Genomic DNA, 19,523 nt, shown 5'->3' on the forward strand with positions numbered 1-19,523 from the left:
TATCGCTCCCTTTCTTCCTTCCCCTTGTTCTCTCTTCTGTGTAACCCAGCACTGATGATTACTTAGTGGCTGAATAACCTTGATTATATGGAAAAGGTTTTATATTCTAATATCCTTGGACTGCTTATAATGACAACCTCTTAGGATGGTCCTCATCTTACTTTCCTGGAAAAAAAATTCATCTGTCAGTACTTAACTGTGAAAAGCAGTCAGAGAAAATTGAAATTCAAACCGCAATAGACTGGCTGGCCATGATGGATTGCCTTCATTCTCTTTGCTATAGTTCACTCCATAAAGTGGTCATTGCTTATTCAAGAATGACCTAAGAATGAGGAAAGGCATGACATGTTTGAGGCCATTAGATTGAAGTGTTGCTTTACTCTTGGTTATCACTGCTTTGCCAGGGAGAGCCGACTACTCACTTTGCAGAGCCATCACACTGGCGGGTGAGACTGAGAAGGGGCTATCCAAGGTTCAGTTTCTTTTGATGCTATAGGAAGTGTTTAGGTTTCTATGGACTTGCCTGTTTGGTAGTCCTATAGCTAGATCTTTTGTGTGTTTGTTTTACAATCTTCTCCTAGGCCTTTGCACCCTGCTGAGGTGGTTAAGGCCAGAGCTGCAAATTTTTGGAGAGAAGAGCACACTGTGTCCTCCCATGTCTTCTTGCCACTGTTTCATCTCTTTAGCTGTGCAGAAGCTCGTGAACAATGGAGGAAAAGTGTCAGTATCCTCTACATATGGACAATGTACAGGACTAACTGAAGAAAGTTTCTATGTTTATCATTTGCTCAAGATACCTCAGCATCAATGCCAGATATCATTCTCACTGTTGTGCTTGATAATGGTTAAGTTTTAATAAAAATATTAAATATGTACCTCTGAATATAAATGTGTACTATACATATACATATGCACATATATATATATGTATATATATATATATATATATATATATATAGAGAGAGAGAGAGAGAGAGAGAGAGAGAGTGAGAGAGAGAGAGAGAGAGTTTGAGAATTGTTCAATCAAAATAATATGATTGGTAATAAAAGCAGTACACAATCTCTAGCATGTAACTGTTTCATTTGAGATGCACATCCTTTTGGAAGTCATTATTTGTTGCCTCATTTTTAACATCAAGTTCACATAGGCTTAAATTAAATCTTTGCACATCTCTAGTCAGTGTTGCACAAAGACTAATTAATTAAATCTCAGAATACCCTGGGGGAATAGGCAGTATTATTTCTCCTCTCCTCGTATGGGGAATCTGAGACACAAAGAGGTTAAGTGGATTGTCTAAGGTCAGAAAGTCAGTCAATAGCAGACAGAGCCAGCAAATAGACTAGGGAGTGCTGCGACCCAGCTCTCCTTCCCAGTGGCAGAAATAACTCCAAAGAGACATTACATGTACTTCCGCAAGCGCCTGTCTAATCATCCTTTTATCTATTTACCCTTTATGCTCATCTTCAAAAACGATATCTTTCAGTGCAAATTTTCTATTCCATTTGAAAGTGAAGTTAACTAGACAGAGGAAGAGGTAATGCAAATTGATGCTACTCACCCAAATTACGTAACAATTCATTTCAAGGAAAACAGTAGAGAAAATATTCTCTGTTTTCAAATAAGTTGTCCAGTACTAGATACATATATACATACATACATATATATGTATACACACATATGTATCTAATAATGAAGCCAAGATACACCCATTCATACCACCTCAACCACCTTTTCCCGTCCCAGCCCTCAACGTGTGTATGTGAGAGTTTCTTTTTTACATGAAAGCCAGCTGATATAGAAGCTGTCAGAAGGAAAACTAAAAGCTTACTAACTGCTTTATAATGGTTTGTACAAATGAAAATGTCTGGCATGCTATTAAATTAGACTTCAAACGGCAATGGAATAAAATAAAATACTATTAACATAAAATTGAAAGAAAAGTTCTCTCAGGCACGTGAGACTCAGACATGCATCTCGTTCTCTATTTTAAAAGTGAGGCGATCACTGTCTTTAATGTTAAAGGGACTTTATGAGCTGTTGATTACTAATCAGAATTATTTGCTTTTTAGAGTTATTCTTAATTTATTTTTAATTAGATCACATATGTTGGAAACAAGGCATGCAGTTTAGATTCGTAAGGATTTCCCATGTCTTAACAATGGACATGTAAACAGGTGTCCTTCACTTCTTCACTTGTATAGTATGTAAAACCTCCAATTATTCCTCAAATATAACTTAATCAGATCTGTGCAGCAAGAGTTTGATTACATTACACTGCCTCAAGGAAGAACAGAACCTGTAGCTTTCTTGAACATAAGGGAATTTTCTTCATGGAAAAGCAACTGTGTATCTGGTAAGCAAAAGAAACCACACAGAAAATTCTGTCAGGATTTCTAACTGCTGCCCACTTTGATTCACAGAGTGGTTGCTCCTGTTAGCAAATCCAAACTTGCTGTTTAGATTTTCACAGGACTTTTCTTTTATCAACTCATTGTCTTAACAACTTACACTTTGTTGCATAAAACCTCCTGAGGATGCACAAGGGTATCACCACCAAAGTGTGAAGTGTTTGTTTAGTTTTAGTTTCCTGCAGCAACTGGAAAGTAATTAAGCTCGCCTAGAAATTTGCCTCTGATGGTTTGAATTTAGAGGCAAAATCTGTTCTTTCCCAGCATTTTGCATTGTTTAAAAACAAATGTTAGCACACACTGCTTCATTTGTTTTAAGCAGTTTATGTTACAAGAGTTGACCTAAGATTTTTTTGCTGTAGACAGTAAAGCCCAAACAGCCTTGAGACATTAGTTTAACACGATTTTTTGAAAATTCTTTAGAAAGCACTGATGACAGGTAATTTAAAACAAATTAACAAATAATGCCATGCAGTGGTTAAATTGCCATAATCCATTTTATTTTTGCTTTCTCTTTTTTCTTTCTTTCTTTCTTCTTCTTCTTCTTCTTCTTCTTTTTTTTAAAGAGTTTCCTGGAATTCCTTGTTTGTGGCTGCCATGCTGACAGCAAGCTAGATGTTAGTCCCTTTAACTGTGTTTTAATGGCGATGTATTATTGCATGATTTATCAACATATGGCAGGTGGAAGCTGACACAAATTATAATGAAAATTAAAACAGTCATTTATGCAGCAGGCGATTATAATTTAAAAGGAACATTTATTTGCAGGCTTTAAAAATGAGGGTTTAGAATCAAATGATTTTAGAATGAAAGTTTTAACGACCATTACCTTTTTCCTGCAGCCACTCCTCTACAGGCCGGTTATATTTGAAGGGGATTTTCTGTTTTACCATTTGGAGGCGTTCATTATCAGTGTTGCCTTTAAAGTTTAAAAAACAGCTTAAAGAACAATCTGAAAAGTCAATAGGTCATTAAAAAAACATCCTAGGTGTTCAGTTGGTTTTATGAAGATTTTTAGAGATAGGTCTCAATTTATCTTTAGTAGAGGTGGAGTTGAAGTCGCTCTGCCCTTGAATGGCAGGTTTGAGGTCAGATTGATCTCAACTATGCAGTGCTCTGTCATGTTTCGGTCACCTGATTTGGGACCTAGATCAGTAATCCAGTAATCGGCCAGACTATATACAGAAGTCTCTATGGCTTCACCCGCTTCTACCATCTACCACTGAGTTGGTCCCAGTGAGGCTCAATGATCTGATTTTTCAATTTTTCTCCTACCACATTACTTTCATAATGCCAAAAGATCATTCAGATCCTTGTTCATGCAGATGCTACTGTTTCTCTGATGGGGTTCCTACAGGAGCATAGGGCCTAACTCCTGCTGCTACTCTCAAGTATCTGTACCTCCTCTGCATTCTAGAAAAAGGTACCAAAAACAGATGGCTGCTATCCAAGGGAGATTGACCAAGAAATAGCTCTAAGGGTTTGGCACATTTTTTTTTTTTGGTTGGTTGGTCGGTTGGTTGGTTTGGGTTTCTGAGATAAAGCTCTGAGTGCAGTTCAGATTAGCCTTAACTCATGGCAATTCTCCTGCTTCCACTCCCATAGATTGGAATAGAAGGAGATTTCTTACTCCAAAAGGAAACCCTGATAGTGCAGTACCTATGTGATATCTGCAGAGCTGTAAGTGCAATTGGCACTGTAGACCTCTGTCTTTTTGTTGCTCATCTTAAACAGATGGAGTCCATAAAGAACATAACTGGAGGCAAAGGAATGTATACCGTTATATAGCATTCACAGGCTTTTGGGCATTTACGTTTTGTTATTTCTAGAACATGCTGACTCAGCTGTTCATTCTCACTCTCTCTTTCTAGCCCCTCCCCCTAGTCTATGAAAGGGCCTTCCTGAACAAGCGTCCATTCACACAAAGCCTGTTAGGGATATTTCTTCTGAGCATGAAATATCAAATTAGTTTTAGGCTCAAACATTGTGCTTTAACTGCTAGTTTGTCCCTTCCTCCTTTTGTAACTGTTATTACCACTCCTGGGAGGTTTGTCTAATTAGGAAAGACTCGGAGAACGGTGGTGTTGGAGTTACACTCCCAGTGAATATGCTTCAGATAACAAAATAATGAAGGCACGCTTTGGGAACTGTTTTAGCTCATCAGCCAACCTCACATTGATTTAGTAAAATCCAGTACACTGTGATTTATCATGTTTGATTCACAGCCTCGTATTAAAACATACAGAACTCCATTCCAAATGGGTAATATTTTCAAAAGGAAATAAAAATCTTAAAGCAGGTGGTTCAGGAGCAAATTACATAGCTGTCTAGAAGCTTAGAGTGAATATTAGGCTTTAGCACAGTATCAGGCCAAGCAAACATAAATGAGTCACAACATTTCAATCACAGGGCCATTGCAACTCAGCAGTTATCACTGACTCAGAAGATGCTACGTGTAACAATTTGGACCTGCTTGCTGAGATTGGTGGGGGAAGGTCAAAGAATGAGAGAGACAGTGGGTAGTGAGGGATGGTGGTGCCCATAGGCTTGTCTGATGAAAATATTATTCTAAAAATCTGAGCCATCCTTACTGCCCCAGAATTTAAACAAACAATGGCACATTAGAAGCAACTATGGATGTGCTTCCAGACCACATTTCAGATCCCTGGCAGCCTACATAAATTATAACATGCCAACATATCAAAGGACAGTTGTAACTTATTGGAGGCTTTCTTGTCTCACAACACAAGGCCTTGGGTTGTTCCTTAGGACTACCAACCAAACAAAAACTTATTGCAGGACAGTGTGGATGAAGGGACCTAAATGATAGACAGTTCTGGATTCTCATGGATAATTTAAAGTTTTTCTCAAAGTATGGCAGTATAAAGGGTAGGAGGGAACTAGCAAAGAAGAAAAAAAAATCAAGAAACAACAACATTTCTTGCTATCTCCATATGGCCCTCTTGAAGGACATGGGCTTAACTGGTCCATACAGCTCTAGGATTGCTGTCCTTGAAGAATCAGTGTACACTGTATTCTATTAATCCAAAATAAATTGGGCAATTTTGAATTTTCTTTCATAGAAATGGGTTACTTTTCTAAAAAAAATTCACATGTCTGACTGTTTATTCTATCCAGCAGGTGTCACATAAGGTGTGGACCTGCCACAGTACAAAAGCATGACACACTGAGGAGTGACCACTGAACTGTGCTGAATTCACCTTTGACAAATTTTTCTGCTTTGGGTTTCTATATTTATTACCATTGCTGACAACATCACTAAATAAGGTGATGATTTTCACTCTACTCCCAAGAATGAATTAATAAAACCAAAAAGAAATATAAAGTGGGAAATCCTACTAATAATATGCAGGGCAAACACAGGAAAAACTAAAAGTACAAATTGTCAGTGTCATCTAGACACCAAGTTAATTAATGTAAGGCCATATTGATGTGCTTCCTCTAAATATAAAGGGTTCCTAGCCCTCTGAAAGAGCCCAGAACCCAAGATTCATCCTCTTAAATATAGAGCAGTGTAGGAAATCACTTATGGACATGGACTAGGCTAGGAAAAGAGGAAGTTATTGGGTAACCAATGGAGAAAAGCATAGCTGGAATCAATCTCTGACCTTTTTGAAAATATAAAGAGAGAGCCCATTCTCCTCCACCTCAGCTTTAAAGACATTTAAAAGCATGGTTTAAGTCTTGCATGCCAGACTGATACCATCTGGCCCTGAGGATAGCGGTCTAGCTTGCTGTTAAAAGTCCTGAGAGATGCAAGGCCATTTGGAAAACCACACTGGTTTAAGTCACCACATTAACATTGTTCTTAGTCTCTTTTCATGTTCTTGTTGGATTTTATTTTAATTTATCTAAAACATTGGCAAACTCTGTTTTAGAAACATGTGCAAGTGAATGAGTTCATTTGTCGAGGGCTCCATTCCACAGACTGATGGAAGGGCAATATTCTTTACATAAGAATTCACACAGAGGACTATTCTGAAAGCTGCACAAACCACTTTAAATTCATATACACTTTTATAGAATACACAATGACATTAAGTTATGCATTTCATATAACAACTAGCATAAACACTTAAAGAATATAATTAATTACTCAATAAAAATAATTCTATACTCAGGATAGAATGGCCTTATGAACAGTAAGTCATAATTTTCTTCAAAGAAAGCATAGGCATTACTGATTTGACAGAAACATCAGTTATTACCACATGGAAAAAACCCATAAATTGAATAAGGAGGTCTTAGAATTAATACTTAAGTCAATTATATGAATCTGACATCTAAATAGAATGGAGTTTAAAAAAAAATAGTCATGCTTCAGTCTACCAAAATAGAATGTATACATGTTTATTCTCTGCCACTCTTGATAAGCTCTTGAGATTTTTACATGATTGGTTTTCTACAATCTACTAGCACTATTCCCAACTAGTTACACTTCTGGAGACATGTACAGTATACACTCTGACGTTATAACATTGTAGAGAGCAGAGAGCTCTGAGTTGAAATCATTAAAGCTCAACTGGTTCATACACATAGCACTGACCATGATGCAGAATTACCTCACAATTTCCATTGTGGGATGAACCCTTTGAGGACTAAAGTATTAAATTAATGGAAATAGAGTAAGATCAGATGAGCAAAGCAAATTGGCCCTTCAATTGGCTCCCAGCTTAAATCAGCATCTTTAAATGAGAACTTGAAATTTGCTAATGACCCCCAAAGGGTAACAACATCCTTCAACTGGAGCATTGAATGAATACAAGAAGAAAGTTCTTGCATAGAACAGAAAGCAACACCTCTAACATCATAGTCCAAACACAGGCTACTTTATTAGGAGTTATGATAATTAAAACAAAAACTCTAATCAATACAGTGTAAAATTTAGCCTGTGGAGTTTGGAGATATATCTGTTTTGGAGTTGTAAATGTACTATTTACTATCTCTGTGACTTTGGTGAAGTCATTCAGCATTCGATTCTCCATTTCGCAGTTCACCACAGGACTTAAACGAATAGCGGGTAGAGCATACACAAATTGAACATTGAAAAAAAAACACTAAATTTATTTGTGAGGATAATGTTAATAAAACTTAATTCCCCTCTGGTCCAAAGGAAGCACACTGGTTCTAGTGTTTGTTCCCATGTTGTTCGAACATTATCAGTTGTCTTTTAAAATTGACTATACCACATTTGGTCTTCTGTGGGATTCTACCTGACTCTCCGGATAGCCATTTTTGTACTTAGTCTATGTTGGTGGACTTGCTTTTCTAAGTGGTGTTCTCACTCCACCTGATCTAGTAACTCCAGATCTTGTACAGAGCTTCACATAGCTCTCAGGAAAGATTACAGGCTGGACGCTTTCCTGATAAGGAACTCGTTCAAGCATAGGGAATTCCTGGAAGTACCATACCCTATGCTAAGGAGATCCCAGCCTCTAGAAAATGACCTCTAGTCCTACTTCGAAGACATCCCTTCACACATGAGATAATTAAGTATTTTCTTGTGATAGAGATTCTTGTTACTGCCTGTAAATGAGGTACTGTACCTCTGTCTGTAGATTAATTATCCTAGCACCATTAGCCCTAGGGAATCAGGCACACTCGCCCTCAAAATCTCTCCCCACTGCCCAACAATTATAAATACGGGCTGTCTGTCTTGCTGGGCTGCTCCTGCTCACCATCGTGCTCACCTTTCCCCTACTATGATGGTCTGAGACTCCATTTATTCCATGGAGAACCACCACTAGATGCCCGGTAGTCAGACAGCAATGGCAGAGCTGCCTTTGCAGCCTCTGGGACCTGTTCTTCCATTGCTGCTAGCTCTGGGCTTATCCCCTGGCCTCTCCATCCCCTCACCCCCTCATTCCCTTTTAGACTGAGAACCTGGCCTAGCACCCAGGTGAAAGGCCTTACCCTAAAGCACTCTAGTTGACCCTGGTTGAGAAATAGGCCCTTGGGAACCTCTGATCCCAAGGTTTGTCTGTTTTCTGGAGGTGGGACCTAGGCCACTAGCCCCTCCAGATAATCGATACAATCTGACAAAGATATTCCTCAAAGATGGACAGATCATAAAACAAGTAAAACATTCTAAATATGTCCCTGAATCTCCTACTGTTGCTGTTTGTGTGTCTGCATTTTCTAAAATATATTCGGCTAACTCCATTTCCAAAGCAAAGTGGGTTTCTAAAACCACAGAAAGTAAAAGAGCAATTCAGGCACTGATAAATGTGATTTCTTGGTCCAGCCACAGGTAATGATGATATAGTGCCACTGAGTTGAGGAAGAGTAGCTTAAAGGTCCTGGCAATTTGCACCAGCATTTTCTGCAAGCAGACTATTAATACCATCTGAAGTGTTGTCAAGCATGTGGCCACGCTAATAGGAATAACTGTAACAACGTTCATTTGGATGAAATTAATGCCAGAGGTATTTTTGCATTTTGTTTTGAGCTCCCGGATGAGGAAAGAAAAGTTTTCTTTATTGCTCTGTCGACACTAAAGAAATGAGAGTGTGAGTCTAATGAATAGTTTCAGACTGAGCACTATGGACCAGGGCTGGTGGCAAAAGAAAATCAATGCTGGTAGCTCAAGTGCTAGGGCAGTTCATAGGTTCTTGCCATGCCTCTGTCCCCAAGGAACACTTTGAGTTTCAAAGCAAATATATAACACTGAAGAAAAGGTACCAGGGAAATCTCTGAATGTGGCTCTGGCCACATTCTTGGAGCGTTCCCAAAACAGCTTTCTTAGAGTTAGATAGGGACACGTATTGCCCAAAGGGCATCTAGAATGTTCAGTCACTTATAAGGGATGGATGGACCTCAACAAAGAGCTAATATCTTATATTTATGAAGTGCTTTTCAACCAAAGAGCTCAGAATGCAATTACAAACACCATCTCATTAATCCTCACAACACCTTTAGGCTGCAGGAAATGGAACTATTTGTATATTGTGAACCTTGATTCTTTAGTGTGCCAAGACAAAGAAATTAATCTCCTAAAGCAGAAAACTGATCGGCTGGAGGAAGTGAATTTAAAGTCTCAGAGCACGTGAGCATTATTGAGTAAGGAGCTTTTTTTTTGTCCCCCTCTGTGTAACCTTGTCTATCCTGGACTGGCTTGTACATCCTCTTCAGCCAGGAGAGCTACCTTTTCTAAATAACAAGATAGATAGCAGTGTGGTCACCATGAAGACCTTGGCATGATTGACAGAGCTCACTTCTACATGGGGCATGCTACTTTCTCCCTTACAAAGCAAGTTGAGCAGTTCACGAAAAAGGTATCTAGTTACCCAAGTGGCCTTGTCCCTATTCCTTGCTGTCTGTTGTTGTCTGAAAGCATACTTTTCATAGACATACATTTACACTGAATGATTCTTTAAAACCTAAAACTAAATCAAGGGGTCATTTTATTGGGATATTAAGATGTCAAAAACAATCTGATGCAATAAATAGGACACACATCATCACTTCCTTTCCTTTCTCCACTCGTAGTTCTCAACCTGTGGCTTATATTTTCTAACGATTTTTTTTCCTACTTGATAAATTCATCAAGATTATTTTGAATCCACATTAGATTAATAAAGTGAGGTTCAGATGACTGCAACATCTTCATTTCCAGTCATGGTCAAAGAGAATATTTTGAAGGAATTTGATTGGAGCGTCTTTTAGTATTGTTAGGCTCTGTGGCATTAACTTCTTACATAGAAACTAAGCACATTACTGACCTGCTATAAGTTAATGAAACGTAAACTGACTATAGTATTTGCTTTCTCACTATTCTCTCATGTGATTACTCTCAAATACACACTGAAGATATGCTAGGAGACTCTCTTGAATTTCTATTTCTCCTCCCTTGAAAATGTATGTATTACCATGTCTTTAAATTTTAGTTTATTTTCTTAAAATTTTTATTGTGATAACAACTACCAAATGGAATTGTTTTGAGAATTAACTAAGGGATGTTATGAGATGCTATTAGCAAAGTGCGCACTGGAAAAATCCTGGAAATAGGACCTCACTGTTGTTGTTTACAAGTGAGATTCTAAAGTGTTGAACTGAAAAGAGATGAGTATTACTTCCCTCAATAATTTTTAGTGCAGAACACTTCAATATTTCCTTATCAAAATAAACTTTATCATGCACCCTTCAGCCATTTGATATATGAACCTTCATGTTTCCAGCATCAGCTTCTTTTCCTCTTACCACTGCACCCCCCTCTTTGTTGGAGAACCCACACTGTAATCTTCATCTTGTCCATCCTCATGGCACATGCAGTCCTGTGTGTCCATCTAATACTTGAGCATCATGTCTGTCTTTTATCTTGTTGGTTTCTTTCCTTTCTGTCTACCCTTCTCTTCCCATTGCTGAGCAGAGGGAGCAACAATCAATGCTTTTGAAATGAGAATGCTAGAATATTTGATTTACAAATTCTGTTTATGCAAACACACATGTGTATTATTTCCAAATGACTAAAAAAATAGACAATATTGGGAGATGAATTTTATTAGGTACCATAAACTAGGTAAAGTTTTTTTATCCTTAGGAAAAAAATGTCAAGATGGGGCTGAAGAGATGGATTAGCAGTTATATAAGTCTTTTGATCTTACAAAAGACTGAGTGTGGTACCCAGCATGCATATCAAGCTACTTAAAGTCAATGGCCTGTAACTCAAGCTCTGAAAGACCTGATATCTTCTCTGGCCTCCATGGTTACCTGTGCTCATGTGTATACCCACACATGTTTGCATACAAACATACATGCAACTAAAAATAAAATAAATCTTAAAAAATAATGTTATACAAATGTTTATATCTGTAATATAAAAATTTGTGTCACACTCATACTTCTGTTTAGATATAATGGAATCACTGGAGCTTATAGGTAGAAGTATTTTAGATTATATTTCTCAGCTTTCTACAACTATAATGAAATACCTGAGGATAGTAATTCCACAGTGGAGAAGCCATTTTAAAGATTGTAACGCAAGGGCAAAATATTCCATTGCTTGGACTTCTAGGGAGGCATCAAGAGGAGCAAAACTGCTCCATTTCCTAGCCAGGAAGCCAAAAGAGAGAGTCTAAAGATGTCAATTATTGTCCCCTTCAAGCTGTGCCTTCAGTGACCTTAGGATGTCTCCTAAGATTATCAAGGTCCCATGTGTCAGTTGTTGGTCCTAATTCCCAAGTACATAGAGTCCTATTCATGAAGCCATTCCCAGAGCTTTCAGAGTTTCAGGTTTGGTAAGCAGGTCTTTGATTCATTTAGAGTTGATTTTAGTGCATGATGAAAGATGAGGTTAAAGTTTCATCTTCCGTGGTGGATATTCAATTTTCTCAGCACCATTTGTTGAAGATGCTTTTTTTTTTTCCAATTCTAATGTGTACCTTTGTCATTTTTTGTCAAAAAAAAAAAAAGTGTAGATAATTGCATAGACTTGACTGGGGGCCCTCAATTCTATTATATTGATATGCATGTCTTATTTTATGCAAGTACCATTCTGTTTCTATCACCATGGTTATGTAGCATCACTTCAGATCGAATATGCTCTTCTCTGTAGCATTCTTTTTTATCAGGATAGCTCTGGCTAAAAAAAAAAACCGTCTTAATGGTCTCCTGCCTCTAATGGGAATGTATTGATGTCCAAATGTTTAACATACAGGGCTCTGAGGATATTCAGGATCCAAAGTATAGCACAGATCTGCCCTAAAATCCACACGTAGGAGTGAAAGGCAGATATTGCTCTATTTATGATGAAGTTATATTATAATAAGCACATTATAAGTAAAAAGCTAAGTTATATACTCTAGAGCTTGTATTATTTACCCCACATTATCATATATCTAACTTGGAACTACCATGGGTGCCTCAAGCCGCCATCAAAACAGAGTATCTTTCTATACATTTCCAGTCTACAAAAAGATTAAAATTCAAATTGTATGTTTGCTATTGAATGTGTATTGGTTTCACACAGTCATCAAGTTAAACACAAACTATAATTTGAACTGTTCTAACTCTAGGACTTGTTCCATATTTAGCCAAGGATCTAAATGTCACTGTTTCCACTCTATGCATTACCCCCACCTAGGAGCTGGTTTAGGGACTGGTGTGCACTATTAGTCTAAGCAACCACCATTCAACAGTTGCTTTATTACCAACTGAAACCCAAGACAGTCTCCAGTTAAATTGCCTCCAAAATATTAGTCAATCATACATTGATGCAATACACATTTTGAACTTCAAAGCAGGCCTTTAATTACATTCCAGTAAATTTATTCTCTTTTTGTTTCATAACAGCCTACAAACTGATAAGAAAATGTTTACCTCTGGGTTTCTTTTGGGTTTTGTAGGAGGTATCTCTCTTAGTTGTGTGTCATCGGCACAATTTAATGAGACTATCTTTTGTACATTTATTTTAGTCACTGAAAAATTTTGCAGTATGGGAAGATTGTGGTGTGGCTTTATTATGTCTATACATTCATTGCAGTTTATCTCTCCGAGAGACAGGGCTTGATTTTCAAAACTTAGAAGTAAGCTGAATTAAAGACATGTTTTTTTTTAAAGGATTTCTTTCTAATGTGTATTGATGTTTTGCCTGCATATATGTCTGTATAAAGCTGGAGCTGTAGACAGTCCTCAGCTGCCATGTGAGTGCTTCAAATTGAAGCCAGGACCTCTAGAAGAGTGGACAGGGCTCTTAACCACTGAGCCATCTTCCCATCCCTAAAAACATGGTTCTAAAGACTGAGACATGGTGTAAATAACAGTGTGTGGGCTTTGAAGTTACGTTATAAAAGGTGCTGGGATTCTTCCTTCCTTCCTGGGATTACTCCCTACAAGGAGGCTATGGTCACAAAGTCACATAAGAAAGTTTGGATGGTTAGTAGCTTTCCAGATGAGAAGATGACAGAGACAGTTTGCTACCTGAATAGTCACCCTAAACTCTACATAATTTTGGAGCATCTTCTTCAACCTTCTGGCCCAATATATCTGACAGTCATATTTGTGAAGCAGGAACTATTGAGGTCTTGTTTACCCTGTCTTGGTAGAGTTTGGTCGTCAATTCTGCCTGCACCCAAGCTTGCCCTTTTTTAGACAGAATTCTGTCTATGATAGAAATGAGGGCATTTTCCCCAGTGGCTTGTTCGCCACATTTGAAGCCATCTCTATAAAGAGGTTCTCTGATGCTCATCATCCTCTTTGAGGTAGACTGGGTGTTGCCAGGAGGTAACCTGTCTTATTGTCAATGAATCTTTAAAATAATAAAAAACATTTTAAATGCTATATTCCGTATGTCTTTGAGGTTTTTGAAGACCGTATATAGTTATTTTACCTTATCTTTCTATAGGATCATATCTATGTTGCACATAAGATGTATATTCTTGTGATAAAAGTAGACTAGTAATTGATATGAACATGATTTAATCAACTTGTAAAATCAATTAACTTGTAAATTTTATTTATCCTAAACAGCCTGTAATAGCACTTTCAAAGTATTGGAAGTAAACATTGTATTATAACTGAGTTATATGGGTACAATACCTCATATTAGAGTATATATATAGTATGTGTGAAGAATAATATTACATTTAAATTCTATACTATTGTATCTAAAGTTAAACTTATTTTGCATCTATATATAAAATTTTATACCGGTGAATTCTCCTGACATAATCAGGTAATCAAGTTTATTCCTTCTTAAGTCTCTGATGGGGTTGAAGACCTGGTAGCTTACAATGTTTTACAGTAAAGCTTAGTTGTTTAGTGGTTAAGATGTTTTTAGGTCTTGATAAATGTTTTAAGTTGATAATTACAAGATGTGATAGAGATGGATTTATATTCAGAAATTGAGATGCACCAAGATAGGAAAGATGTTTTCTTCAAGGCTATCAAATAAAAATAGCCAAAACACTAAGAATGTAACATAAATGTAAATGTAAAACATTTTTAAAATGTTTAATACAAAAAGAAAAAGAAAGAAAGAAGGTTTGGATGTAGGCAGAGTCGACAGGCAAACTCTGTCAAGACAGGGTAAGCAAGTCCTCAATAGTTCCTCCCTCACTAATATGTCTGTCAGATATATTAAGACAGAAGACTGAAGAGGATGCTCCAAAATTATAGAGAGTTTGGGTGACTATTCAGGAAGCAAACTGTCTCTGTCATTTTTTTCATTTTGGAAGCTGCTAACCTGAACTTCCAGTTTACTCAGGTAATTTTTATTTCTTCTCAAATCTCTGATGAGGCTGAAGACCAGATAGTTTAGTTTTACAATTAATCTTAGTTGTTTAGGAGTTAAGATCTTTTAAGGTCTAGATAGATGTTTTAAGTTTATAGAGATGAGATATGATAGATACTGATTTTCTTTCAGAATTTTAGAACCACCAAGATAGGAAAGATGTTTTCTTCAAGGTTGCCAAACACAAATAGCCAAAACACAATGAACATAACATTAATATAATTCCTGATTGCTTTATGTTTCTTTTTGCTATATGAAATTTATTTTATTTATGTGTAATAATATAAATGTATATGTAAAAAAGAAATATAATAAAAATAATTGCTAAAAAACAAAAAGACGTTTTATAAAGGGGTGGCCAATCTAGGAAGTGAGGACAACAGTAGAAAGAAACAGCCAGATAATGAAATCAAACAAGTTCATGTGAGAGTGAGCAACAAGAAACAGAATCTCCTGCACATAGGTATGTCACTGGATGGCTAGACCCCAGTGGAAACTTTGATGAGAACTGATTAGACATCCTAGTAAGAGACACCTGCCTAAAAATGTTACCAAAGCCTGGCTTATAGAAGCCATAAGGTCATAAACGCTTCTATTATTTATGCTTTTTCCCAGATAAAGTGGAGTGTTTTGTACATAACAATATTTGAAGGCAACTAGAGAGCCAATCAACACCAATGGGATTCCCTCACAGCTTTTGTTATGTTGTGCAGTTCAGGAAGAGATTCTGCCACTGTGCATGTGAGTTTATAATATTCTCATTGTCTATCCATTTGTTACCATCACGCAGAAGGCATTTATACTACTTTGCTAAGATGTATTTTGATAAGCCTGTCTTAGTTTTCAGACAGCATTAGGTTCTTTATTAAATATGGTTAAATATTACCAACTTTTTTGTCAAATGAAACTTGACAATTTGTAGATATGACTCCCAGGATAAGAGATTCATCTTTTTACACAATGTAAGATTTGGAACTCCTTTCTAGTGCCATTTTCTATTCTAATTTTCTCCTACTCTCATTTTTAAGGGAACGGAATCCAGGCTTAGAGCATAGGATTCTTACATTTGTTGGGCACTTATCTGAGACCTAGAAATTTAAACTCTTTGAAAAACTTCCTTTAGTCCCGTCAGCATGGCATGCTGTTTGGCTGAAAGGCTGTGGTCCTTCTGCTAGCAGTAAGAATAAATTCATTTCATCAAACTTAAAAAAAAAAAGAAAAAGAAAAACTTATGTCATCATTTTCTCACCTTTGGTGAGGCAACAAGCTAATGTTTTTCATTTCTATTGTTGCATTATTCTCTATAGTTTCAAGAAATCTGCAAATGACACATAAAAATGTGTATGTAGGAAGTAGAGTGCCCACATTACCTTTGTAATTAATAACAAAGTAGTTTCTGGTGCTCTTGAAAATTTACAGAAGTTTACAAAAATTTACTGCTTATTATTTGAGAGAAGGTAACAGTAATTGTAAGGTTGTGCAGTCTTCAAAGAATATTGGTGAAGTCTAATTTCCCTAATTTGTTGTTTCTCATAGTTGAAATTTTCATCTAATGCATCCTGGAAACTTGGAACCTAGGACAATAGCCTCGGAGAACATCAGAGTACATATTTTCAATACTGCCTCTCCTCACAGAGGCATTAATTAATGAACAGTGTATATGGCATTGATTTTTAGGACTATGGCAGTTGTAAGGCTTCAGAGAGTGATCCAGTTAACAATGGATCACTTAGTATAAGATAGAAAGGTCAGATTTGTATACCATTATAATCTGGGCCAAGAATCAAATTGTCCCAGTGAAGGAGGCACCCAAGGGAATGCAGTAGCTTAGTACATCTCAAATTCATACAATGCCTTGTTAACTCTACTTGGCAGATTAATTCAAATTGATTTGTTTGTGAGATTGTGGCATGGCTTCAAATCTGGCTACAAAGAATAATTGTAAACAGCAATGTATTAAATCAAAGAAATATCTAGTGAAAGCTTGAATTTGCCTGAAGACTTTTTTTTAAAGTATAATTGTCTTTTTAAAAAGAGATGAAAGGAAAGACAAGAAAGACAATACACTATATACTAATAACAAATTTAATAAACAATACTGATTCACTACGAGCACTCCAAAATTCAAAATGACTAAGAAATAATACAGTGATAAAATATTGAAATGGCCACTTATTTTTTTAAAAGCAACTAATGCAATTTAAGGAAAAATGGTTAAATACACAAAGAAAATGATGGAGAAAGAAAAGATAAACATCAAGAAAGCTTATGATACAGAATGAAAAGTAAAGATTTACTTTAAATTACCAGTTACAAAAAAAAAGAGGAAAGACAGACCTGGGGAGATGTCTCAGATAGTAAAATGTATACAGCAGCCTGAGTACCTGAGTCATGAGAGCAGAGCAGAGCGGGGGAGGGGGGGAGGGGGGAGGAGAAGATAATAGAATTTCTTAGGAAAAGCTGCTAATTTCTAACTTCAGTTAGAGGCCAGAATGTCAGGTGGAGAGGAGAAGTTTTAGGAGGAAACATGATTACACCAAGCATGGCCCCTCTCTTCCAGCATCCAGTTGACAACATCTAACTGCTCATCCCAACTTCTGTACACTGGGATTTCTGCAATGGCACTGTGGGATGCTTCTCACTAGCAGCTGAGTGTGTCTTTCTTCTTTGGGTCTAGGTTGCCTGTTACACTCCTCTGCATGAAGTCCATTAACAACGGTGATGAGAGGTAAGGACTGAACATACTTGACGGGTTGTGCTCCCCCCCTCCCGCCCCCAACCTGTGATGGGGAAATGAAGAAGATCGGTCTAGGTTCTTCCCCCTCCCCCCCCCCCCGCAAGTAAGCCATCCCACCTGTTTATACAAATCAATAATCTCACCTGAGCCCTCACCAGTGAATGACAAAACCTTCATGACTGTGACCTTGATCCTAATCCTGAAGACCTGGTGGAAAAAGACCATCTAAAGACAGACACTGGTGCTTCTCTCCAGCAATTCTAGATACATTCTTCTTTCACTTGAAAAATGATATGTGTAGCAGAGCAGTGGAATTCAGTGCTTCAAGCTGCTCTCCAAAAAAAAAAAAAAAAAAAAAAAAAAAAGGCACAATATTCATTGTACCTATCAGGGAAATGGATTCTTCTATTGGGATAGAAAAGGGTAGCAACCCTACATGCCACAAACTCTGAGATTCTTTTCTATTTCAAAAATGGTGGATCTCTTTCCTCAGCTCAGATGTGAATATAAAAAAATAAAAAAGTACTATCTTGTGACTTGAACAGTGGCAACCTGGGTCAAAGTCCTCTTCCCACCAGGCTTACTTGTCTTACAGCTTCACTTACATATGCTGTGACATTTATCTCATGGCTTTCTATAACTTCTAATGTGGCCACAGACATGCTGGGGAAATTTTCTCATCTCCCTTATTTATCCAAACTGTAAACAAATAAATTGTTTTTTTTATCAATTACTTTCCAAACTTCTTTGGACCAAAGGGAAACTGAGGCTGTGGGTTTGAGTCTTGTGTGCCTTATGAGTCACAGCAACAGGAAGCAGCAAATAACATATAGAAAACCCCAAATGATAGCCTGGAATTCAGGAAATCTCTGAAGAACTGTCTACTTGATATAAGAATGCAAAAGTCTCTCATATGAAAGGTGTCATCAATGTCCCGCAGGAAGCAGGAAGCAGGAAGCAGGAAGCAGTGAACAACTGGGGTGCTGTGTCTGGAGTCAAAGAAGCTTGGAATTCAGAGCCATGGATGACGGCTTGAGATGAAGGCATAGCCTTGGGTCCTTGCTACATAACTTTAGCAATAACCTCTTTCTAAGGTAAAAATGACCAAATCCAAAAACAGATACAATAATATGACCCCAGAAGGGATAGGAAAAAGGTGAGGCTGTAGCTGGGAAATGGCAGAAAAGTCGAAAAGAATTGATATTTCCCTATTTCTCAAGGAGGGAGATCATTATATATTTTACCTCTTCTCATCGTTATTTGAATAAGGAGTGGACACTTTAGTAAGAAGAGTAGGGTGAATTCTGACTCCTTGGTACCATGGTTCCCACAAATGGCTATGACTTGTCACTAATGGTTCCATGGTTGACTATTATTACAAGTTCACATAATCTTTGTTTGAACAAACATGGCTTTTACTCCCATCCTTACGCCTAACTTTCCCAAACCAACCTTAAACGAATAATTTAGGTTACATCAGAGTATGAATAACTGCTGGTCTGGAGCTGCCTAGTCCTACTCAGAATAGCAAAATATTCACTTCACCCTTCTCTATCAACATACAACATTAAAAAAAATAATAATAAAACCTTTAAAACAAAGCCTGCGGAAACAAAACCAGTTCCATCTTTCAACCTATGCTGTTAAAAAGCAGCCTTAGTCATTAGTTTTTAAGGTTTATAGTTTAGCAAAAGTCAGTCTCTATAAGTGTGTTTCCCTAGGAATTAAAAGCCAGTATTTTGGTGATATAACTTTACCATATGAATGACAAGGAGGCTCCAGATAAAAGCACCAAAATGGTCAAGTTCTGAAAACTGAAGTGTTAAGGAAAGTAAGAGCAACTATCATCCCTCAGGGCTTTTAATGACACCTTGAGGGACCCATGCTTGTCAGTCATTAGAAGTGCACTTTAACTTATGTCATGATATGAGGAATCATTTCCTGTTGTGAGTGCAATGCCTATAATAACATTTTTAAATTGTGCATTTTAAAATAAATGATTTTAGGAAAGTGGCTGGTAATAAATTGGATAATTTGTGTCACAATGTCCACTATATTACTTCTTGTAGGTGAGCACTTTGTCTTTTTTATTTTAAAAAATATTTTGTCTTTAATTATGTATATTTG

The 19,523-nt window shown here is 37.1% G+C and overlaps 1 protein-coding gene across 32 annotated transcripts in view; it reads right to left on the reverse strand.

Annotated features, from left to right (window-relative positions):
- Positions 1-19,523, reverse strand: part of NRXN3 (neurexin 3) — a 1,580,128-nt gene that overhangs the window by 139,127 nt on the left and 1,421,478 nt on the right. For 24 of the 32 annotated variants that reach the window (XM_084791335.1, XM_084791331.1, XM_084791310.1 and 21 more), the window contains one exon: positions 3,239-3,328. The exons of the other annotated variants lie outside the window; for them this stretch is intronic. In XM_084791335.1, the coding sequence (XP_084647461.1) occupies positions 3,239-3,328 (90 nt within the window). The remainder of the gene's footprint in view (positions 1-3,238; positions 3,329-19,523) is intronic. 32 annotated transcript variants of the gene reach the window in all.

This window comes from Acomys minous (assembly GCF_964271855.1).
Source record: "Acomys minous genome assembly, chromosome: 8".
Lineage (NCBI taxonomy): Eukaryota > Metazoa > Chordata > Mammalia > Rodentia > Muridae > Acomys > Acomys minous.